Source organism: Lutra lutra, chromosome 9, assembly GCF_902655055.1.
Source record: "Lutra lutra chromosome 9, mLutLut1.2, whole genome shotgun sequence".
Taxonomy (NCBI): Eukaryota; Metazoa; Chordata; class Mammalia; order Carnivora; family Mustelidae; genus Lutra; species Lutra lutra.
In genome coordinates, this window is record NC_062286.1 from 32194383 (window position 1) to 32219968 (window position 25586).

At 38.0% G+C, this 25586-nt stretch overlaps 1 protein-coding gene across 8 annotated transcripts in view; it reads right to left on the minus strand.

The window, feature by feature from the left end:
* Window positions 1–25586, minus strand: part of MAP4K3 (mitogen-activated protein kinase kinase kinase kinase 3) — a 194685-nt gene that overhangs the window by 118535 nt on the left and 50564 nt on the right. For all 8 annotated transcript variants that reach the window (XR_007129855.1, XM_047743775.1, XM_047743773.1 and 5 more), the window contains exon 2: window positions 3755–3812. Coding sequence is in view for 7 of the 8 variants with exons in the window: in XM_047743775.1 (XP_047599731.1) it covers window positions 3755–3812 (58 nt within the window). In the remaining variant the exon portion in view is untranslated. The remainder of the gene's footprint in view (window positions 1–3754; window positions 3813–25586) is intronic.

The window sequence follows — 25586 nt, forward strand, 5'->3', positions numbered from 1 at the left end:
TCTCGTGTCTGGCTCCTCTCACATAGCACATTTTTAGGTTCATTTATGTCACTGCATCCATCAGCAGTTTGTTTCTTTTCATTGCTGAATAAAATATTCCACTGTGTGAACGTATTTTGTCTTTTCATTTACCAGTTGACAGGCAGTTGTTTCCAACGCCAGACTATCACGAATAATGCTGGTGTACGAAAGCCGTGTGTGCAGATGCACAAGAGTGGAACTGCTGGGTCACTATGGCAAATTAGTGTTTAACTTTTTAAGTGAAGGCCAAACTGTTTTTCCAAAGTAGATGTACCATTTTATGCTCTTATAAGAGTTCCTGCTCGTGGTTATACTTTCAGTTGTTATCTTTAAGCCATACATGCTGGAAGATTAAGGGCTGAAATGATAGGATATTTGGGATCGGATTCAAAATTACAAGTGGGGGAAGGAGGGTAGTAAGTATAGATCAAACAAGGTTGGTCATAGTTTGAAAACTATAATACTGTTAGTAGTAAGTTACTTACTATAGTACTTTGTTCCAGGCACTATTTTAAGGCCTTTAGCTATATTAGCTCACTTAATTCCTATGATAACCTTCAAGAGGAAGCTACTATTATTACTTCCACTTGAGAGAATCAGACAGGTTAAACGATGTGGTCAACCCAGGACTACAGTCAACGTATCAGAGCTTCAGACTCATGCTCTTTACCACCAGGCTGTATACTCCAAGCTTACCAACAAGTGATATGTGACATTAAAACAAAGAAATTAAATGCTAAAAATCAGGTGGCTTCGATGAAGAGTTAAGCAGGGAATCCAATGTTAACTAAATTTAAGGATATATCTCATAGCATATATTGAATAATACCCCTGTTATCTCTGATGGTAGAATATTATTTTTCTTCTTTTTTTAATTATATTTTTACTTTTATAACAATAATCAATAAATGCATGAGAGTTTCAAGATTAACATCATACCAACACAAACACTGCATTAATCAGAAAACAAATGACTTGATGAACAGTAAGATTTTTCAAGTTCCTAATTTTTTAAAGGAAACATTAAGAGGTGCTGAACGAGTACTATACACCAGAACAAAGTTCAGTGCTATGGACACAAACTTGGTGAAAGCCTAGAAACAAAGAAAGGCAGTTCTAGAATGATAATACAGCGGCGGTGCATGCTACAAGGGAGCTGTTCCTGCAGAAGAGTCCTCTTACTCAGACCAGGGGCAGGGAAGACCTGAAGAAGAAGGCACCAAACTGACTTGAAGGAATGGTGTATGTATAAACTACTTCTAGTTAGAGACAATTTCATCAAATAACATAGCCACTTCTCAAAGATTACAAATGAAGGCCCTACTTCAAATGCCAAATCGTATTTCTTTTTTTTTTTTAACCTCAGATTTCACCAACTTCACATACAAATAGCCAACAGACACATGAACACATGCTCAACATCACTCAGCATCAGGGAAATACAAATCAAAACCACAGGGAGACAGAATTGCTAAAATGAACAAATCAGGAAACAACAGATGTTGGCGAGGATGTGGAGAAAGGGGAACAACTCCTACACTGTTGGTGGGAATGCAAGCTGGTGCAACCACTCTGGAAAACAGCATGGAAGTTCCTCAAAAAGTTGAAAATAGAACTACCCTATGATCCAGCAATTGCACTACTGGGTATTTACCCTAAAGATACAAACGTAGTGATCTGAAGGGGCACGTGCACCCGAACGTTTATAGCAGCAATGTCCACAACAGCCAAACTATGGAAAGAGCCCAGATGTTCATCAACAGATGAATGGATAAAGAAGAGGTGGTATAGATATACAATGGAATACTATGCAGCCATCAAAAAATTGAAATCTTGCCTTTGCGACAATGTGGATAGAACTAGAGGGTATTATGCTAAGCAAAATAAGTCAATTGGAGAAAGACAATTGTATGATCTCACTCATATAGAATTTAAGAAATAAAACAGAGGATCATGGGGGAAGAGAGGAGAAAATAAAACAAGATGAAATCAGAGAGTGAGACAAACCATAAGAGACTCTTAATCATAGGAAACAAACTGAGGGTTGCTGGCTGGCAGGGGGTGGTAACTGGGTGCTGGACATTAAAGGAGGGCATGTGATATAATCAGCACTGGGTATTATATAAGACTGATGAATCACTGATCTCTACCTCTGAAACTAATAATACATTATATGTTAATTAACTGAATTTAAATAAAACCCTCAAATCTTCCTTTTTTTTTTAACCTCAGATTTCACCAACTTCAAATATCCTTTAAAACATAGGAGATTCAAAGAAAAACCTGTCTTATAAGTGTTAATTGTACTATACAAAATCTGTAAATATGTATAACTGAGGAAGTATTTTTTCTATTCATTATATCTGAGTGTGATCTGGTCATAGTCTGTCAACAAATCCTTAAATTTCATCTTAATGGCACTTCTAAAAAGTCTACTGATGATGTAAACCAGGGGCGGGCAAACAGCTGCAGGTGGCCTGGTTTGCTAAGAATGGTTTCTCAGCTAAGAATTTTTTTTTTTTTTTAATTTTAGAGAGAAAAAGGAGAGAGATGGGGAGGGAAGAGGGAAAACTGTATGCAGAGACCACATGTGGCCCACAAAGCCTAAAATATTTTACTGTCTGGACTTTTCAGAAAAAATTGCCCACCTTTAAAAACAAACAAAAAAACAAACTATGGAATGGGTTTCTGCTCACACCAAGGATAAAACCTGTTTTACCAAATCCGTGTATCATCAGTTTGGAGCGGAGGAAGCCATCAGAAAGGCACTACCACCACTGTGGAACTCAGTCTAGGCACTAGCACAACCACTTGCTTGTGGTCAGAACGAGAGAAAGGACTTTTAAGAGAGAGTAAACAAGACTATGGTAGTTACTCAGAAAGACATTGCAAGGGGTGGGGGATTTCAGAGAGAAAATATAGGTAATGGGGCGCCTGAGTGGCTCAGTCGGTTAAGCATCTGCCTTTGGCTCAGGTCATGATCCCAGGGTGCTAGGACTGAGCCCCATGTCGGACTCCCTGCTCAGCAGGAAACCTGCTTCTCTCTCTCCCACACCCCCGTTTGTGTTCCCTCTCTTGCTGTATGTCTCTCTCTGTCAAATAAATAAAATCCTTAAAAAAAAAAAAAAAGAAAGAAAGAAAATGTAGGTGAAGCAGGGAAAAAAGAGTCATCCTAGAGGCTCTACAATAAGCTGCTTAAGTTGGAAGGTAACTACAATACCGTATTAATGAACCATAAAATGTGAAGGCTAGGTCTACTGAGAAAACTGAGGCTCTGAAAAGTTACTGGACCAAGTGCACACAGCAAGAATGTGGGACACACAAAGCACTGGGCTCCAAGCACCCCAATCTCAGTTCAACTCTTTCCCGTGCATCACACTGCCCTCACCACAGGACAGGGTTTATCTGGAAAAACAACACTAGTGACTGGTGACAAGTTAGCTCAATTGAGTTCAGAAGGAATAAAGATGTTTCACAAGGTTGCCTCCCTCCCCCAGTTAAGAGTTATTTCTCAAGGAAGAACTGGGCCATGTGTCTATAGGTCTTGAAGAGGAGGAGGAAAGACCAAACCCAGTCTATTTTCCAGATGTTAAGAACAATCAGAGAAAAAAAAAAGAGAGGAAAAAAAAAAAGAGGGGGGGGAGAACAATCAGAGAATGCTGACCAATCATTTAAATCAGCTTTAAAGTTATCCAGTGCTTATGGCAATAAGAAACATTAAATTTCAATTTACCTGGTTCCAATTTTATTACTTTAATTGCTGCCAATTCACCAGTGTTAACATTCCGTGCCTAAAAGAGAAGAAAAGATAACTGTGAAAAAGAGCTTTCATAAAAAACTTTATGAAATGTAATTTTAGTTTATTGTTTATTTTCAGTTATACAGAAACATTTTTTTAAAGCAAGAATTGCAGATGGGTTTTCTATTACAAAATAGACAGTATATTTTTCACAATGAATGTCAACATTAATTCAACTGTAAATTTAATAATGGTAATAATAAGTTAACACACAGAGAGACTTCTGTATGTGCCAGGCACTGTTCTAAATGTTTTAAAGTAATGCATTTCTCCCCACGACAATCTTATGAGGTAGGTACAACTATTATATCCATGTTGCAGGTGAGGAAACTGAAGCACAGGGAAGTTAAAAAAACTTGCCAAGGCCATAATGCTAGTAAGTGATAGCAGCAAGATTCCAACCCAACAAGCCTGACTTCAGAGTCTGAGCTTTTAAGCATTATACTCTACCCATGCATTCAAAGGTGAGGTAAATTTTTGAATTAACTAGCCTTAAACTTTTAAACTTAAAAATCTTAGAATGTGGGGGGCGCTTGGGTGTCTCAGTTGGTTAAGTATCTGCCCTCAGCTCAGGTCATGATCCCAGGGTCCTGGGATTGAGACCCGCATAAGGCTCCCTGCTCAGTGGGAGTATGCTTCCCACCCACCCCCGCCCCTCCCCACTCTCCTGCGTGCGTATGCTCTCTCTTTCTCTCTCTCAAACAGATAAATAAAATCTTTAAAAAAAAATCAATTCATAATATTTGATTGCTGGTATTTACAACTGTAATTATGTATAAGTAAGCAGAAGCCATCTTTTCAATTTGTATGAATATGGCAGTAGCTGTCAACTTAAAATGTTTTACAGTTGGATCAGAACTTCCAAAATGCTTCAGACCATTATACCTGTTACATAATATTTAAACTGCTAATTGAAACTTGATTTTCATATCAAGCAATGAAGATCAGTATGTACAATTCCCTGATCACAGAAAGATACAGTCCTGTGGGCAGAATTACTCTTAGTCACAATACTTTTTTTTTTTTTTTTAAGTTATCCCTACACCCAACATGGGGCTTGAACTCAAAACCCCAAGATCAAGAGTTGCACACTCCACGGACTGGGCCAGCCAGGCACCCCACAATACTCTTATTAAAGGATTGGTGAAGATCAGTGAATCACCCACAAGGAATGGTAACAGCATTAACAGTGGAATCCTTCTAAGAATATCAGAGCATTAAAAACATCATATAGCAATCTAGGAAGGTAGATATGGGACAGAGCTACTGCTGCAATATAAAATTTAACTTTTTAACTCAAAGATCAACGAAGGTGTTTTTTTTTAAAGATTTTATTTATTTATTTGACAGAAAGACAGCAAGAGAGGGAAACACAAGCCAGGGGAGAGGGCAAGGGAGAAGCAGGCTTCCTGCTGATCAGGGAACCAAATGCAGGGCTTGATCCCAGGATTCTGGGATCATGACCTGAGCAAAGGCAGAAGCTTAGCAGCTGAGGCTGAGCCACCCAGGCGTCCCCAAGAATAAAGGTATTAAAAGTTCTCCACCGGGGCGCCTGGGTGGCTCAGTGGGTTAAAGCCTCTGCCTTTGGCTCAGGTCATGATCTCAGAGTCCTGGGATTGAGCCCCACCATCGGGCTCTCTACTCAGGGGGGAGCCTGCTTCCTCCTCTCTCTCTGCCTGCCTCTCTGCCTACTTGTGATCTCTGTCAAATAAATAAATAAAATCTTTAAAAAAAAAAAAAAAAGTTCTCCACCAAATCGAGTTGCCTGGCTGGCTCAGTCAGAAGAACATGTGACTCATATCTTGGGGTTGTGAGTTCTAGCCCCACAGTGGGAGAGTACTTAAATATATTTTTTTAAAAGATCTCCCCATACAAATTAAGAAAAAAAATGTAAATTAAATTGGCAGGGAAAATTCATTCCTTCTGAAAGAAATTCCCATAACCAATGAATGTTTATCATGGCCAACTTATTACTGGCAGTACAAAACAGGTTTGAACAGTTAATTCCAACTAAACTTAATTTCTATTACATATTTCAGGGGCACCTGGGTGGCTCAGTCCTTTAAGTGTCTGCCTTCAGCTGAGGTCATGATCCTGGTGTCCTGGGATCAAGCCCTGCATCAGGCTCCCTGCTCAGTGGAGAGCCTGCTTCTCCCTCTGCCTACCCCCTGCTTGTGCTCCTCCTCTCTCTCACTTGATGTCAAATAAATAAAATCTCTAAACATAAATAAATAAATATGTATTTCAAATATAGTGCCAGATAAGTATTCATTCCATTCCCTAGGATAAGAAGACACACACACACACACACACACACACACACACACACACACGATGAAAGAGAAATAAAATCAGAACATCATTCTGGGAGCATTTTGTGAAAAGGGGGACAGAGTGTACCTGTAAAATATTCAGGCATATCACATAAACATGATTCACAAATCTCAAACACTATCACAACTGCTTGCCTCTCCTTACACTTCATGCATGTACTTTGACGTCTAGATGCTCTGTCTTCTAACCCTCATCTTTTTTAGTACTTGTCCAAATAAAGTAAGATGCTACTCTCCCCAATTCTCAATTCTCCACTTAAAAATCTTGCCATGGTTTTGTTTTCTGTTTACTGAAAAGAAGTTCAGAGTATGGCTGATTCCACTATCGAAGAGCAGAGATAAGATGAACTCCAAGAAAGCCAGGATGATTTTTTTCTAGCTGAAATTTGGCTCCTAATTGACCACAAGAGGGCACTACGGACAACGCAAGTTACACAAAGTGTCCAAAATGGCTACTATACACAATGTACTACTCTTCTAAAAATAGATTTACTAATAGTTAACACCAGCACATATTTAACAGAAAAACTGTGAAAGTAAGAAACTTATCAGTAGCACTTATCAGACTAATGTCATATTTACTACTATAGGCTTGACTTACAATTTTTCAAAATTTAAATCAGTCCAGAATTTTTTTTAGTCCAGAATTTTCTTAAAGATAACAAGAGTTTTTAAACTTACAATTTTGTAGCATGAACAAAAAGCCAAAACAACCAAAATAATTACTAATCTTTTTTACCTAGTGAAATATTTTCCAATATGTAACTTATTTGACAGAATTAAGATAATTCATAAAAAGGGAAGAAAAACGATAAAAACCCCAAGCAAGTTGAATTTCTGAGCTTTCCTGCATCAATATCCTTGTTAATGAAAAGTCTTATACACTTTTTTTTTTAAAGATTTATTTATTTATTTATTTGACAGAGATCTAAAGTAGGCAGAGAGGCAGGCAGAGAGAGAGGAGGCAGTAGGCTCCTTGCTGAGCAGAGAGCCCGATGCGGGCCTCGATCCCAGAATCCTGAGATCATGACCTGAGCTTAAGGCAGAGGCTTAACCCACTGAGCCACCCAGGCGCCTCCACTTTTTTTTAATTTTTTTTTTTTAAGATTTTACTTTTTATGTATTCAGAGAGTGAGAGAGAGAGTGTGTGGTAAGGGGCAGGAGGGAGAGCAAGAGGGAATTTCCACCACGCTCCCTGCTGAGTGTGGGTTCTGACACAGGGCTCAATCTCATAACCCTGAGAGATCAAGACCTGAGCCAAAATCAACAGTCGGATGCATAACTCAGTTACCCAGGAGCCCCCTAAAGAAAAGTCTTTAAAGCATTATGATTCATAAGAATCTTGGTATTTTGGCTAAACCATATTTTGCTGTCTCTAAATTTAACGGTCAAGATTACTCACTGAGATAAACATAAAAATAGTGTCTCCTATGCTCTGCAACTACTATTCGTTTTTTATGATTTTATTTATTTGAGAGAGAGAGAGAGGTGAGGGACAGAGAGAGAAGCGGACTCCCTGCTAATAAGCAAGGAGCCTGATGCGGAGCTCAATCCCAAGACTCCAGGATCAAGACCCGAGCAGAAGGCAGAGGCTTAACCGTCCTGATCCACCCTGCAACTACTATTCTCTTAGCCATCACCTAGAGCAATTTGTTAGTAAGAAAATGAGACCAAGGTAAATAATCTAAAATATTGCCACGTTTAAAGTTAAAAAAATTTTAAGATTTCTTAAGATTTATTTGAGAGAGAGCGTGCACAGGCAGCGTAGAAAGCACACAGGGAAAGTCTTAAGCAGACTCCGTGTGAGTACACATCCCAACACGGTGCTTTATCTCCCAACCCTGAGATCAGAACCTCAGCTGAAACCACGAGTCAGACGCTTAACTGACTGTGTCACCAGGTGCCAATAAAGTTAAAATTCAGTATCAATAACATAAAATTCTCAGACTTGCTCAGGGCAGAAAACTAAGGATAAATATTCTAAGCATCTAGACCTCTGAGCCTTCTGCCACCTCACTGGTTTCACCAGTGGTTCTTGACTTGCTCTGAAAATGATATTCAGATCATGTCACTCTTAATCTGAAAACTCTTCAGGAATATACATCATTGCTTTAAAGACAAAATTAAAATTCCTTGTCAGAGAATTTAAATTTTTCACTAAATATATAGCACTTTTCATAATAGCTTTTATTGAGATATAATTCACATACCATAAAATTCACCCTTTCAATGCATACAATTCAGTGGTTTTAGTATATTCACCGTTACGTAACCATCACTACTAACTAACTCTGGGACATTGCATCACTCCAAAAAGAAAGCCCAGATCCCTCAGCAGTCACTCCCTATTCCACCCCCTCCCACTCCCTGAGAACTACTGGTCTGCTTTCTACTTCTATGGCTATGGCTATTATGGACATTTCATATAAATAGGATCATACAAGAATGTGGTCCTCTGTGACTGGCTTCTCTCACCCAGCATGACATTTTCGGGTTCATCCACACTGTAGCATGTGTCAGTACTCGACTCCTTTTGTTTCTGAATAATAATCAATTGTATGGAAATACCATACTCTTTTTATCCATTTATCAGCAGAAAGATATTTAGGTTTTTTCCACGTTTTAGCTATTAAGAATAATGCTTCTATGAACATGGGTGTACACATTTTTTTTTTAAAGATTTTATCTGAGAGACAGTGCAAGCATGAGTGGGGTGGGGGTGGGGAGGTAGGGGCAGGAAGAGGGAGAAGCGGGCAGCCTGATGCACCGTTGTGGGGCTTGATCTCAGGGTCCTGGGATCATGATCTGAGCCAAAGGCAGACACTTAACTGACTGAGCCACCCAGCAGCCCTTAGTGTACTCATTTTTATTTTCAATTCTCTTGGGTACAGACAGACCTAAGAGTAGAACCACCAAATCACATGGTAACTCTACGTTTGGCTTTTGAAGAAGTGTCAAATTTTTCTCCAAAGTGGCTGCACCATTTTATATTATTACCACCAATATAGGAGGGTTCCAATTTCTCTGCATCCTTGCCCATGTTTGCTGTTATGGTTTTTATTTTAGCTGCTCTAGTGGATGTGAAGTGGTATCTCTCACTGTGGGCTGACCTGCACTTCACTAATGACTAATGATGTTGAGCATCTTTTCATCTGCTCATTGGCCATCTGAATATTTTCTTTCGAAAAACGTCATATTCACCTCTTTGCTCATTTTTGTGTTATCAATGACTTAGAAGAATTCTTTATAGATCCTAACATGTCTCTTATCAGTTACATGATTTGCAAATATTTAATACCATGCTACGGACTGTCCTCATTTCCTTGTTGGTATTCTTGGAAGCACAAAAGTTTTTAATTTTAATCAAGTCCAATTTGTCTATTTTGTGTCGCTTTGCTCGTTATATTACAGCTAAGAAACCAATGCCTAACCCAAGGTCACAAAGATTTTTGTCCTGTTTTCTTCTAAGCATTTTATAATTTTAGCTCTTTCATTTAGGTCTATGATCTATTTTGAGTGAATTTTTATATAGTGTCCAGAGGACTCCAATTTCATTCTTTTGCATGTAGCTATCTAGATGAAAAACACAGCATTTCAACAATAAAACTTTTCACTATCTTGCCCCAGTCTGTCTTTCCAGTCACTTCTTAATTTGCACTTTATGCTGCACCCAAACTAAACAAATTGCCATTTCCCAAAACTAGCCACACGTTTGCTCTTTGGAACATACTGCCCAGACAAACACACCAACTCCTTCCTGGGCCTAACTCCCAGATAATCCTTTAAAGCACAACTCAGGTTACTATCACTTCCCACAAGCCTTTTCCCTATTGCTACTCTGGCTTAGGCATCGCACATCCACACACTCCCATTGATCCTGGGTAACCTTTCCCAAATAGGAGTGGGCCTGGGTAAGAAAGTCCTGCGTATGTAGAACTGGTCTCAGTTTAGAGGGGCTCTTGCAAACCATTATGATTCAAAGCTAAGAAGTCAGTTCGGTTCAGTCAGCCCTTTAGAAGCCATTCATATTAGAACTCATTTGGGAAAGAATTTTTCCAAGATGATTTCATGCTGACTACTGCATTATCTCAAACTATCAGAAAAGTATTTCTTCAGTGTGAAAGTGGGAGTAAATAACATCATCAAGAAGCAATTATTAAAAGGCAAAAATTGTGCTACCGTACAATATAAAGTGAGTTAGAGACAGTCACTACCAATAAAATAATCAATTATGTACCAAACACCCTCACGTACTCAAAGCTTACTACTTAGAAGGGTCTGTGCAACACTAATATGAAGAAAGGTTCAGAAATGAAAGTGAAGATACACAAAGTTTAGTCCCGGCTCTGCCAGTAACTAGCAGTAGGAGCTCAGCAAGTAATTTCCCTTCTGTCTTCTTCCCAATTCCTTCCCCCCAACTTAAAAACAAGAAAGTAAAAAAGACTATTTCTAATGTTCCTAATTCTGAAAGTCAGTGTTTATATCAAATCATGTAAGTCTAAATTAACAGATTCCAAATACTAAACCAGCTGGTTAGTTATATAAGAATCACATTAGGAGTTTAAAAACAAAAGAGTAACAAAAAAACACCACCACTGATTTTCAACCAACAGATTTAAGACAGGAACCATGTATCTGTATTTAAAGCTACTGATGTGTTTCTGATGTTTAGTCAGGTTTGGGGACCTGATGTAAGGCACTATGCCATTTGAGGTTTATAAAATATAAATACCAACTTCTAAGTCTGAAAAGAGTGTTACAGGGATGGCTTTATGAAGGAGATTACCATTTAAGCAAATGTTTGAAAGATGGACTGGATTACAACAAACATAGAAGAGCAATGGGAAAGAGCAAAGAAAGAAAAGCACGAGCAAAGGCACAGGGACAGAAAACACAGGCTATTTTGAGTGTATATGATGGGCCAAGCCTCAGGGTGCCTCCCATATAAATACTCCCTTTCAGAGGGAAATGGGTAACCCATAGCCCCTGCTGAAGGAATAGTCTGGATTGCTTTTCCACAGTTACTTGAACTGGGTGTGAGCCTACCACAATGGCAACTAAATATACAGGAAGACTGATCCAGTGACCTCCGTCCCTCATTTGCTCAGGACATTCCTAGTTTATGCCTACTGTCCTAGTGGAATTCTAACAGTGCCTACTCATTCTCGTTCCTAAAATTAAATTTTTATTTAATTTGGATGATAAAGCATAAAGTCACTCTACCAGTAAACCCTGAGCTGACACGAAAAAGATATAGGCCAGATTCTCTAAAATAGGGGTCAGCAAACATGTCCATTCTCTTAAATTCCAGTATAGTTAATACACAGTGTTACATCAGTTTCAGGTGTACAACACAGTGACCTGACACTTCTATACATCATTCAGTGCTTTTCACTGATAAATATACTCTTAATTCCCTTCACCCATCCCTGCCCCACACCTCCCCTCTGGTAATCATCCCTTGGTTTTCTATAGTTAAGAGTCTGGTTTTTTAGGGGCGCCTGGGTGGCTCAGTGGTTTAAGCCGCTGCCTTCAGCTCAGGTCATGATCTCAGGGTCCTGGGATCGAGTCCTACATCGGGCTCTCTGCTAGGCGGGGAGTCTGCTTCCCTCTCACTCTCTCTGCCTGCCTCTCTGCCTACTTGTGATCTCTGTCAAATAAATAAATAAAATCTTATAAAATTTTTTAAAAAAAGAGTCTGGTTTTCTAATTTGAGATAGATGTTTTTTATAAAGTTTTGCTGGAACACAGCCATGTTCATTTGTTTAAGTACAGTTTATGGCTGCTTTCACAATACAATGGCTGAGTAGCTGAGATGGAGACCATATGCAGTACCTGTAATTATTTACTTGGATGGAGATGGAGACCATATGTAGTACCTGTATTTAGTATGTGGCTCTTTAGAGAAAAAACTGGCTGACCCCCACTCTAAAACAGCATTGTCCAAGAGAACTTTCTGCACTGATGGACCTGTTTTATATCCACACTGTACAACAGAGTAGCCCCATGCCACATGTAGCTATCTATCAACTGAAATATGGCTAGTACAGCTGAAGAACAGAAGTTTGTGTATGCAATAAAATATTTAAATTGGGGAGTTTTCTTTTTTTTTGATATATAACTACGCTTAAAATTTATTAGTTTTAGGTGTACAACATAATTTGATATATGTATATACTGCAAAATGATGACCACAATAAGTTTAGGTAACATCTATGACCACACATGCTTAAAAATTCTTTTTCCTTGTGATGAGAACTTTTAAGATCTATTCTCTCAGCATCTTTCAAATATACAATATAGTGTTGTTATGATTGGAGTCACCATGCTGTACATTACCACCCATGATCTATTTAGCCTATAACTGGAAAAAAATCAACTTTAGGGGTGCCTAGGTGACTCAGTGGGTTAATGCCTCTGCCTTCTGCTCAGGTCATGATCCCGGGGTCCTGGGATCGAGCCCCACATCGGGCCCTCTGCTCAGCAGGGAGCCTGCTTCCCTTCCTCTCTCTCTGCCTGCCTCTCTGCCTACTTGCGATCTCTGTCTGTCAAATAAATAAATAAAATCTTTAAAAAAAAATCAACTTAAAAAAAAAAAGTTCTGGTAGTTTTAACACATGTACAGATTTGGGTAACCACCATCACCAGCGAGAAGCAGAAAAGTTTCATTATTGCAAAAACTCCCTTGGAAGTTACATCCTTGCCTTACCTTAACCCCTGGCAACCACTGAACTGGATCTTTGCCACTAGAGTTTTGTCTTTTCAAGAAGTTCATATAAATTAAATCATTCATTATATAACTTTTTGAGATTATCTCCTTTCATCAGGTGGCTGCATTTACCATCAGTTTATTCCTTCTCATGGTTGAACAGTATTCCACTGTATGGATATACCACTGTTTATCCACTACCAGTAGAAGGACAGACTAGTTGCTTTTAGTTATTGGCAAATATGAATCAAGTTGCTATGAACATCTGAGTCCAGGTTACAAAAATACCCAGGAGTGAAACTGGGTCTTATGACAGGCATATGTTTAACTTTGTAAAAAACTATCATTCTTTCTATAGTAGCTGTACCACTGCTCATGTCCAGCAGCAGTGTATGACAGTCCCAGCTGTTCTGCATCCTTGCCAGTCACTGGTATTGTACTTTCCATTTTGGCCATTCTACCACGTGTATGATAGTATCTCGTGGCATTTTGCATTTCCCTAATAGCTAATGATGTCAAACATCTATTCATATGCTCATTTGCTATTGTTTGGTGAAATGAGTTTTGGTCTTTTTTCTATGTTTTAATTGAGATATTTATTTTCTTACGGTTGAGTTTTGAGAGTTCTTTATATATTCCAGATCCAAGTTCTTTATCAATTTGCAAATTTGCAAATTTATTTTTGCAAATATATTTTTTCTCCAGCCTATAGCTCGTCTTTTCATTCTCTTAATAGCGTCATTCCCAGAGTGTTATGGGCTGAATTGTGTGCACTCATTCATAAAATTCATTTAATGCCCCCAGTACCTTAGAATGTAACTGTATTTGGAGATAGGCTTTTTAAAGAGGTAATTAAGGTTAAATGAAACGAAAAGAGCGGGGAGGGGGTCCTCTAATCCAGTAGGGCTAGTGTTCTTGTAAGAAAAGGAAGGGATCCACAGATGTGCACACACAGAGAAAAGACCATGTGAGAACACAGAAAGACAGGAGTCACCGGCAATCCATGGAGAGCGCTTCAGGAGTAACCAACTCTACCAACACCTTGATCTTGAACCTCCAGCCTCCAGAACTGTGAGAAAATAAAATTTTAATTGTTTAAACCACCCAGTCTGTGGTATTTTGTTATGGCAGTCCTAGCAAACTAATATATAGAGCACGAGTTTATACTTTTGATAAAGTCCAATTTATGAACTGTTTTCGTTTATGTCCAAAACCTTTTTGCTTAATCTCAAGTCAAAGATTTTTCTTCTATACTTTCTTCTAAAAAAAAACAAGTTTTACATTTAGATTTTGATTTAATGTTTAAGGTGGAGCATTTAGGTTGAGATTTTTGTTTTTTGTTTTTGCCTGAATATGTCCAACTCTTCTAAAATTGTTTTTTTTTTTTCCTGTAGTATTTTTTTCATTTTTATTAACATACAATGTATTATTTGCTGCAGGGGTACATGTCTGTGAATCATCAGGCTTACACATTTCACAGCACTCACCATAGCACATACCCCCCCAATGCCCATAGCCCAACCACCCTTTCCCTACTCCCCCAACCCCAGCAACCCTCAGTTTGTTTTGTGAGCTTAATAGTCTCTTATGGTTTGTCTCCCACCCGATCCCATCTTGTTTCATTTTTTTCTTCCCTATCCCCCAAATACCGCCCTCTCAAATTCCTCATATCAGAGAGATCATATAATTGTCTTTCTCTGATTGACTTATTTCGCTCAGCATAATACTCTCTAGTTCCATCCACATTGTTGCAAATGGCAAGATTCCATTTCTTTTGATGGTGCATAGTATACATTGTATACATATACCACATCTTCTTTATCCATTCATCTGTTGATGGACATCTAGGTTCTTTCCATAGTTTAGCTATTGTGGACATTGCTGCTATAAATATTTGGGTACACGTGCCCCTTTGGATCCCTTCATTTGTATCTTTAGGGTAAATACCCAGTAGTGCGATTGATGGGTTGTAGGGTAGCTCTATTTTCAACTTTTGCATGTGTCTGTTGGCCATCTGGATGTCTTCTTTGAAGAAATGTCTTGTTCATGTCTTTCTGCCCATTTCTTGATTAGATTATTTGTCTCTTTGTGGTGTTGAGTTTGAGAAGTTATTTCCAGATTTTGGATATTAGCCCTTTACTGGTCTGTCATTTGTGAATATCTTCTCCCATTCTGTCAGTTGTCTTTTGGTTTTGGTTGACTGTTTCCGTTGCTGTGCAAAAGCCCGCTTTGATTCTTGATGATCGTTCCCAATAGTTCATTTTTGCCCTTGCTTCCCTTTGACCTAGGCGATGTTTCTGGGAAGACAGTTTGCTGTGGATGAGATTGAAGAGGTTCTGCCTGTATTCTCCTCAAGGATTTGGATGGATTTCCTGTCTCACATTGAGGTCTTTCATCCCCTTTGAGTCTATTTTGTTGGTGGTGTAAGTAAATGTCCAGTTTCATTTTTCTGCATGTGGCTGTCAACTGTCCCAACACCATTTGTTGAAGAGACTTTTTTCCCACTGGACATTCTTCCGGCTTTGTCAAAGATTAGTTGGCATAGAGTTGAGGGTCTATTTCTGGGCTCTCTATTCTGTTCCACTGATCTCTATGTCTGTTTTTGTGCCAGTATCATACTGTCTTGATGATGACAGCTTTGTAATAGAGCCTGATGTCGGAATGTGATACCCAGTTTGCTTCTTTTTCAACATTTCTCTGGCTATTTGAGATCTTTTCTGGTTCCATATAAATTTTAGGATTATTTGTTTCATTTCTTTGAAAAAAATTGATGGTACTGCATTAAGTGTGTAAATTGCTTTAGGTAGCATAGACATTTTCACAATATTGTTCTTCCCAATCCATGAGCATGGAATGTTTTTCCATTTCTTTGTGTCTTCCTCAATTTCTTTCACGAGTACTTTATAGTTTTCTGAGTACAGAGTCTTTGCCTCTTTGGTTAGGTTTAATCCTAGGTATCTTATGGTTTTGGGACTGGATTGTAAATGGGATCGAGCTCTTTAATTCTCTTTCTTCTGTCTTGCTGTGGTGTACAGAAATGCAACTGATTTTTGTGTATTGATTTTATATCCTCACACTTTACTGAATTCCTGGTAGAGTTCTAGCAGTTTTGGAGTGAGTCTTTTTAGTTTTCTACATAAAGTATCATATCATCTGCAAAAAGTGAGAGTTGACTACTCTTTGCCAATTCGAAGGCCTTTTGTTTCTTGTGTTGTCTGACTGCCGAGGCTAGGGCTTCTAGTACTATGTTGAATAGCAGTGGTAATAGTGGACATCCCTGCCATGTTCCTGACCTTAGGTGAAAAGCTCTCATTTTTTTCCCCATTGAGAATGATATTCACTGTGGGTTTTCACAGATGGCTTTGATGATATTGAGGTATGTGCCCTCTATCCCTACACTTTGAAGAGTTTTGATCAAGAAAGGATGTTGTACTTTGTCAAATGCTTTTTTCAGCATCTCTTGAGAGAATCATATGGTTCTTCTTCTTTCTTTTAGTAATGTATTTTATCACACTGATTGATCTGAAGATGTTGAACCAACCTTGCAGCCCAGGAATAAACCCACTTGGTCGTGGGTGAATAATCCTTTAATGTACTGTTGGATTCTATTGGCTATATTTTGGTGAGAATTTTTGCACCCCTGTTCATCAAGGATATTGGGTCTGTAATTCTTCTTTTTGGTGGGGTCTTTGTCTTGTTTTGGGATCAAGGTAATGCTGAGGCCCTCATCAAATGAGTTGGAAGTTTTCCTTCCATTTCTATGTCTTGGAACAGTTTCAGGAGAATAGGAATTAATTCTTCTTTAAATGTTTGGTAGAATTATCCAGGAAGCTGTCTGGCCCTGGGCTCTTGTTTGTTGGGAGATTTTGATGACTGCTTCAATCTCCTTACTGGTTATGGGTCTGTTCAGGTTTTCTATTTCTTCCTGGTTCAGTTTTGGTAGTTTATATGCCTCTAGGAATGCATGCATTTCTTCCAGATTGTCAAATTTGCTGGCATATAGCTGCTCATAATATGTTCTTATAATTGTTTGTATTTCTTTGGTGTTGGCTGTGATCTCTCCTCTTTCATTCATGATTTTTATTAATTTGGGTCCTTTCTCTTTTCTTTTTGATAAGTCTGGCTAGGGGGTTATCAATTAATACCATTTCTTGAAAAGACGATCCTTCCTGCATTGTACGCCTTTCACGTCTGTCAAAATCAGCTGGCTATACCTCTGTGGTTCTACTTCTGGATGCAACATGGATATACTAATCTTATGTCTATCCCTTACTATTACTATAAACAGTCTCAATTACTACAGCTTTAGAGAGAGTTGTAAAAATCAATTACTGTGATTCCTCCAACTTTTTCAAAGTTGCTTTAGCTATTCTAGGTCTTTAGCCTTTCCCTGTAAATTTTAGAATCAACTTGTCTATATATTTTTTAAAATCCTGCTGGGATTCTGTTTGGAATTACATTAAATCTATTTATCAATTTGGGAAGAACTAACATCTTTACTATGTGGAGTGTTCCAATCCATGAACACTAATCTCTATTTAGGTTTTCTCTATGTGCCTTTCACCAGCGCTTTATAGTTAACAGCATACAGGTTCAACACATTATTTTAATAGCCATGTGTAGCTAGTGACAACTGTATTGGATATCGCAGCTTTAAAAAGTTTGAACTTGGAAATACTGAAAAACAGTACCACCATGCAATTTAACCCAGTGTGAAAACTAGGCCATAAAACTGTGCCTGTGTCTTAGCAATCAAGACCTTTGGAAAAGTGAAGATTAGAAGAAGTAGGAGAGATACAATGAGGAGACAGTCAAAGAGCAGAGAACAGAACAAATGCACAGAAAAAACTGTAAGAGCTCATGAGAAAGGAACAGATCTCCAAAGCTGCCCTTGAGTTCCTGACAACATTCCAGTTCCGTATCAGATATATCTTTACAATAGCCTCTTTTTTCTTTAATTACCTTAAATGGCTCTTTGTTTCCTGAAACCAGATGATTAAAGATCTAAATTTCTAGGACTATATGGTGCTCCTTTCTCTTAAGATTTTATTTATTTGAGATAAACAGAGAGCATGAGCAGAGGGGCAGAGAGAGAGGGAGAACCAGACCCCCTACTGAGTGCAGAGCCCAAAGTATGTCTCGATCCCAGGACCTTGAAATCATGATCTGAGCAGAAGTAGGACGCTCAACTGACTGAGCAAACCAGGTGCCCCATACGATGCTTATTTCAAAAAGGAATAAGATTGAGACTATCATGCTTTTTTCTTAATGCACTTAGCTAATGATTGAATATAGCAGAGAACAGTCTGTGAATGATAAAAGACAATGTATCAATAAATTATATTTCAAGGTTTAATTTACAGTTCAAAATGGGCTTGTTCAGGGGTGCCTGCCTGGCTCAGTCGGTTAAGTGTCTGCCTTCAGCTCAGGTCATGATCTCAGGGTCCTCGGACAGAGCCCTACACTGGGCTCCCTGCTCAGTGGTGAGCCTGCTTCTCCCTCTCCCTCTGCCTGCCACTCTGCCTACTTGTGCTCTCTGTCAAATAGATAAATAAAATCTTTTTTTTAGATTATTTATTTGACAGAGAGAGAGAGAGAGAGAGAGAGATCATGACCCAAGCCAAAGGTAGCCGTTTAACGAAGTGAGCCACCCCAGGCACCCCATAAACTTTTTTCTTTTCACAAATGGGCTTGTTCTAGATCATTAACACTTTTAAATCACAGACTACAAATGTCAACTTAACTAATAACATAGTTAATACTTAATAGTGGCACTGAGTTTGGGAAAACCTAAGGGTTCAGGTAACCAAATTCCAACTTCCCACTGCAGAAGCAACAGCAACAGTATCTCTAGCCCAGTGGTGCTCAAACTCCAGTGCATATAAAAATTACCTGAGGTTTTACTTTTGGAAATATGTTAGGTGAAATATGAGAATCCCTCCCATTACAAATACCTAGATATGGCAGATAAGATACAGTAAATCTTTTTTTAAATGCCTGCTGAACTCAGAAGAAACCCACAGGCAGCAAAAACAGAGAAAAAAGTAATTAATCAAACCTATCTGTTGAACGAGTTTATTTAATGAAATCAGGGTGGTAAGCAAGAACTAAAACCATGATCTTAGCTTAAATTTGGAATCTAGAGACTTGAATTTTGATTTTTATTAGATGTGATAAAAGGTGGACTTGAGACCACTGCATAAAACCAGCAATGCCCTTGAAAGGTTATACCCCTCAGTGAATGAGTAGGCCTTTATGGGGGGATGTCTGTCTGTTGACAAAGGCAGCAAATTAAAAACAAAAAACAAAAAAAAATAAAATTGTATGAATCAGGCCTTCATTGGAATGGAGCCCACTGAAAATTATTGCAAGCCTGTTCTCAGTTAAGCAGAAATATGTACTTCTTGCAAGGATGAGGAGCCTCAAGCCAATACATGAATTTAAGCTGTTTCTGGGTTGGTGGTAATGAAAGGCACTTGTCAAAGAGAGAAGCAAATCCTGTGTGAAGTCAAACACACCTTCAACCCATCTGATTCCCAGGAGACAGCTACATATCACTATTAGCCAAATATGAGATTAAAACAAAATTATCAAAAGGAAACAAACAATGGCAGCAAAAGCTATTAAAAACAGAACAAAACAAAACAAAACAGATTAAATCTGCAAGAAGTTCAAATTCTGGAATTAACAGATACATAATACATAAAATTACAATTAAGTTTGCTTTAAAGATTTACAGAAATAAAATATTAAATATATAGGCCAGAAACAAGAGATTAAAAAAAATGACTTGGGAGACAGGAAAAAAAGAACTGAATAGAATTTCTGGGAAAAAAAAATACATAATCCTTGGAATTAAAAACCTAATTGGAGGAGATACAGAGAAAGAATTAGTCAACCAAATGACAGGCCTGAATCAATAAAGAAAAAGAAAAGAAAAAAGATTAAGAGACATTTTAAAATCATTTCAAATCAACTCATCTCATATATCTAATTACAATTTCAGAAGGAAAGACTAGGGGAAAAAATGGAGAAACAGCAATATTTCAAGAGACACTAAAAAATTTCCAGAACGAATAGAAGACCTTGTATTCAGGAGACACTAAAAGTCACAAGAAGGATAAATAAAAAAGAAATATACATCCAGATACATCATATGAAATTGCAAAACACCAAAGGCAAAGAGGTGATCTTTAAAACCAGATAGAGGAGAGGAATCAGACTACCTACAAAGGAATAAACAATTAGACTTTTCAGAGAAGTAATAAAGGTCAGAATAATACTGCGCTGAGAGAAATTAAGTCACTTTAGAATTGCACACCTAGGTAAAAACATCATTCAAAAAATAGGTAGGGGCGCCTGGGTGGCTCAGTGGGTTAAAGCCTCTGCTTTCAGCTCAGGTCATGATCTTAGGGTCCTGGGACTGAGCCCCGCATCAGGCTCTCTGCTCAGCAGGGAGCCTGCCTCCTCCTCTCTCTCTGCCTGCCTCTCTATTTGTGATCTTTGTCTGTCAAATAAACAAATAAAATCTTAAAAAAAAAAAAAACAAAAACTAAAAAAAAAATAGGTAAACAAAAAACCCACATTCTTTTACAAACAAAAACAGAGTTTAACCACCAAGAGGCATGGAATATATTCTTCTAAAGGTACAGTTCAAGATTTAAAAAAAAAAAGACTCAGAAGGAAAGTCTAAATGCAAAAAGGAAGAAAAATAAAGTAATTTGGCAATCTTGGATCAATCTAAACACACACTGAGACTGTAAGGAGCAATAATAATAATAATGTCTAATTTATGAAACTTTTTAGTTAGTAATTAAATTTTTAGTTAGAACTCAAATACCAAACAAATGGCATGTAAATGGGAAGGTGTGATTGACATTGTGCTCTAAGGGGAACATCTGAGTGGCTCAGTCCATTAAGCATCTGACCATTGGTCCCAGCTCAGGTCTTGATTCAGGGTCCTGAGTTTAAGCTCCGCACTAGGCTCCCTGCAGAGTTTATTTATTTTTTTAATCTAATTTATCTTCCCAATCAAAGAGAAAATCATTTTGAAATAAGATATTATTTTGGAGAAAACAAAGGACAACCAGGCAGACAAGATACAGAGTGTCATTGCAGGAATCCTAGCCATACACCAGGATAAACTAACCATTTTCTGGCGTATTATGAGGTGGGAGGGCGAAGAACTGAAGAAAAGAAAGTCCACCATTAGCTGGGCTGAGAATGTTATCTTCTTTTTGTAATTCCTTATTTAGCTGGCTGACTCCTTGAGGCCAGGCTTTCCTTGTCCCCATCAATACACATAAAACCCTCCCTTTTACAACCTAGAGAGAAAGATGTTCTCTTCCCTGGGGAAGCCAGTTGCTCTGCCATTCTGCTGGTCCCAGGGTCTCATTCCACAGTCCTCCTGAAGAGCTACAGAACTTGAGAGACCCAAGTTTAATTCACATCACCTTGGATGGATCAAGGACCTGGTTTCCCCAGCCCCAGGACTCAGGGATGAATGAGACTCTTGCTAAGGCCCACCCATTTAAACTTTCTGAAAAGGTTTTGGAAATTATGAGCGTGGAGCCTAGCTTAAAAAAAGTGCTCTTGGGCGCCTGGGTGGCTCAGTGGGTTAAGCCACTGCTTTCGGCTCAGGTCATGATCTCAGGGTCCTGGGATCGAGTCCCGCATCGGGCTCTCTGCTCAGCAGGGAGCCTGCTTCCCTTCCCCTCTCTCTGCCTGCCTCTCTGTCTACTTGTGATCTCTCTCTCTGTCAAATAAATAAATAAAATCTTTAAAAAAAAAAAAAAAGTGCTCTAAGGAACTTTTATTGTTTAGGAAGAGTGTAGAGTTAGTGAGTAATGTGAGGGCTTAGATTAGATATATGTATTAAATTATTAAGTGTAACTTCTAGAGTAACATAAGTAGGATATAGCAATGATGTGATTAGGGAGGACACTGGCCCTTTGTGGTAGAAAGGAGGTGTCCGGAAATGTGTGAAGGCATTCTGCTTGCACTAATAACTGGAGATGATAATGGCATCTGGTAGGTAGGACTCAAGGATTTTCAATGTCCTATTGTGCCCAAAAAGTGCCACACAGTGACAGTTCTAGCCAAAATGCCAATAGCCCTACAACAGTATCAAAAATATATACACCTACCCAAAAATGGAGTTTAAATAATTCAACATGGAAATATAAACGTGCTTTAAGGCATAAATTCATGGGCTGCACAAATAACAGACTCTGAATCAAGAGGTCTGAGGTGAGACCCAGGAACTTATAGTTTTAATACCTACCCAAGCAACTGTGATGCAACAGTCCATCAACCACACTCTGAGAAACATTACAGCCTAATGAGGGTGAAGTGGCAGATGAAGGAGGTTCTATTTAGAGACTCCCATTATAGGGAGAGGCTCTGGAGCAAGAGCTGCCCACTGCTGAGGAGAAATCTAGCCACAGAGAGAAGTTGGTGGCGGAAGTTCACAGTAGGGACTGCAGATCAAAAAAAAAAAAAGATTTTTCTAAAATTAATAACAATGTAACAAGAACAGTGCTTTCTCATTACAGAAAATGCTTTTTCCTTTAATTACTAGAAATGAAGTTATAACAGAATGAATCAGGACACCACCAATAAAACAATTCAATCCACAACCTACAAATAAACCACCTATAAAACAGATGGTGGGAAGGTCTGTCTCAGAAGTCCCAGTCATATTCTGACCTACAGTCTTTGAGTAAATGCCCTTTAGTCACCAATTCCTAACGTCTGGGATGTGACTGACTCAGAGCAGCAGAATAGTATTTCTGAAAGATATAATACTCACTATGTTCTCTTCCTAGAGATTAACAATGCATAAAAGTACATTAAAAGATTCTTAGATTCTACAGTAAGGAAATCCATTTGCTTTTGATTCCAAATTTCCCACCATGATTTGATTAAAAGGAACTCCCAATTCTTCTTCATTTTCATTAGAAAATTTAAAATTTAGAAAATGATGTTCACTTAAGTAAATGCTTTTTATTCCCTGCTGTATCTTTGACACCTAGGACAGTGTCTCAAACACAACAGGCTCTCAAAAAAATGTTTGCAGAATGAGTAATTAAAATCAGCTGCATGCTGGTAAATGTTTAAAAATCAGCTTGGGGGAAAGGGAAGAGCAAGCCTTGATTGGTGGTATTTCAGCATTGTAAACACTCCCACCATGGCTACCAACTTGAAATCTCTGAACAGGGAGTTGGAAAGAGATGCTCATATCTCACTAGGACAAAAAGGCTCCAGGACATCAATGATTAAAATCCTAAATGTAGCTTATTTTATGCAAATGCAGAGTAATACCTCACAACCCACTACCCCTGAGGAATGAAGACTGAGTTTTCCAGATAATGGGATAAATGTTCAATGAGAAGTGTACATTTTTTCCGATCAAGGAAATACCGTACATTTATTAAATGTGCGGCACAAAATTTAGCATTTTCTATTAACTCAATATTGCCAAGTACCTATAAACTGTCATAAATTGTTGTTCTTAAAGGTTACAGAAGCATGTAAAGCTAATTGTCCTTTACTAAACCCAGGATTTAGCCCAAGGATGGGCTTCAAGGAACCCAAGAATCCCCTGTCACTGAACGCAAAATGATAACATGTTTATGTCTCTTTCTGGGAAAAAATTATATAGCTTCCACCAGGCATCTCAAAAAAGTGTCCATAACCCAAAGGTTAAGAGCCACTTCTCCAAGAAAGGCACTGAGAAGAACTACAAAAACCACCATTAAACAAGTAACGAAATGGCATGAGGAACTACCTGTCAATAATTACTTTGAATGTAAACAGACTAAATGCTCCATTCGAAAGACACAGGGTGATGGAATGAATAAAAATGCAAGACCCATATATATGCTTCCTACAAAAGACTCATTTCAGACCTGAAGACACATACAAAACGAAAATGAAGGGATGGAAAAGCATTTATCATGCAAACGTAAATGACAAGAAAGGGTAGCAATACTCGCATCAGACGAAACAGACTTTTTAAAACAAAGAGTAAAACTATAACAAGAGACAAAAGACACTACATAATCATAAAGAGAACAATCCAACAGGAAGATATAACTGTAAATATTTATGAACCCAACACAGGAATATCCAAATACATAAAGCAGTTAACAGCAAACATAAAAGAAGTAATCAACAGTAATGCAATAGTGGTAGGGGACTTTAACACCCTTCCCACATCAATGAATAAATCATCAAAACACAAAACCAATAAACAGTGGCTTTGAATGATATATTGGACCAGATGGAGCTAACAGATATATTCAGAACATTCCATCCTAAAACAGCAGGATACATTCTTTTCAAGTGCACATGGAACATTCTCCAGAACAGATCACATATTATAGCCTACAAAACAAGTCTCAATAAATTGAAAAAGATTGAATTCATACCATGCACTGTTTCTGACCACAACACTATGAAACTAGAAAACAACCGCAAAAAAAAACAAAAACAAAACAAAACAAAAAAACTGGAAAGAACACAAATACATAAAAGTTAAATAACATGCTACTGAACAATGAATAAGTCAACTAGAAGTCAAAGAGGAAATTTAAAAAATACAGGGAGTCAAATAAAAATGAAAACACAATGGTCTGAAATATTTGGGATGCAGCAAAAGCTGTACTAAGAGGGAAGTTTTTAGCAATATAGGCTTACCTCAAGAAGCAAGAAAAATCTCAAATAAACCACCTAAATATACCTAAAGAAACTAGAAAAAGAAAACAAAATCTAAAACCGAGGGGGGCGGAGGAAATAATAAAGGTTAGAGCAAAAATAAATGAAATAGAAAATAAAAAACAGCAACAATAATAATAGAACAGATCAATGAAATCAGGATCTGGTTCCTTGAAAAGAGCTACAAAACTGGTAAACCCAGACTCATAAAAAAGAAGAAAGAGAACTCAACAAAACTCAACAAAATCAGAAAAGAAAAAGGAAAAATGAAGTGCTTGGGTGGGTCAGTCAGTTAAGCGTCTGACTTTGGTTCAGGTCAGGATCCCAGGGTCCTGGGATCCAGCCCTGCATCAGGGCTCTCTGCTCAGCAGGGAGCCTTTCTTCCTCTCCCTGTCTACCGCTCTGCCTACGTGTGCTCTCTCTCTCCAATAAGTAAATAAAATCTTAAAAATAAATAAATAAATAAATAAATAAAAAGCAAAAAAGGAAAAACAACTATCAACACCATAGAGATACAAAGGCTTAAAGAGAATACTATGAAAAATTATATGCCAACAAATGAGACAACCTAGAAGAAATGCATAAATTTCTAGAAACATAACCTGCCAGAACTGAATCAGAAAGAAAAAGGAAATTTGAACAGATTACCTCAATGAAACTGAACAGTAATCGAAACTTCCCAACAAACAAAAGCCCAAGATCAGATAACTAAACAGGTGAATTCCACCAAACATTTAAGGAGGAGTTAATGCCTATTCTTCTCAAACTATTCCAAAAAAAATAGAGGAAAGGAAGGAAAGCTTCCAAATTCATTCTATGAACCCAGCATTATCCTGATACCAAATCAGATAAAGACATGACAAAAAAAAACAAAAACAAAACAAAACAAAAACAAACCACAGGCCAGTATTTCTGATGAATACAGATACAAATATCCTCAACAAAATACTAGCAAACTGAATCCAACAATATTTTAAAAATATCATTCACCAAGATCAAATGGGAT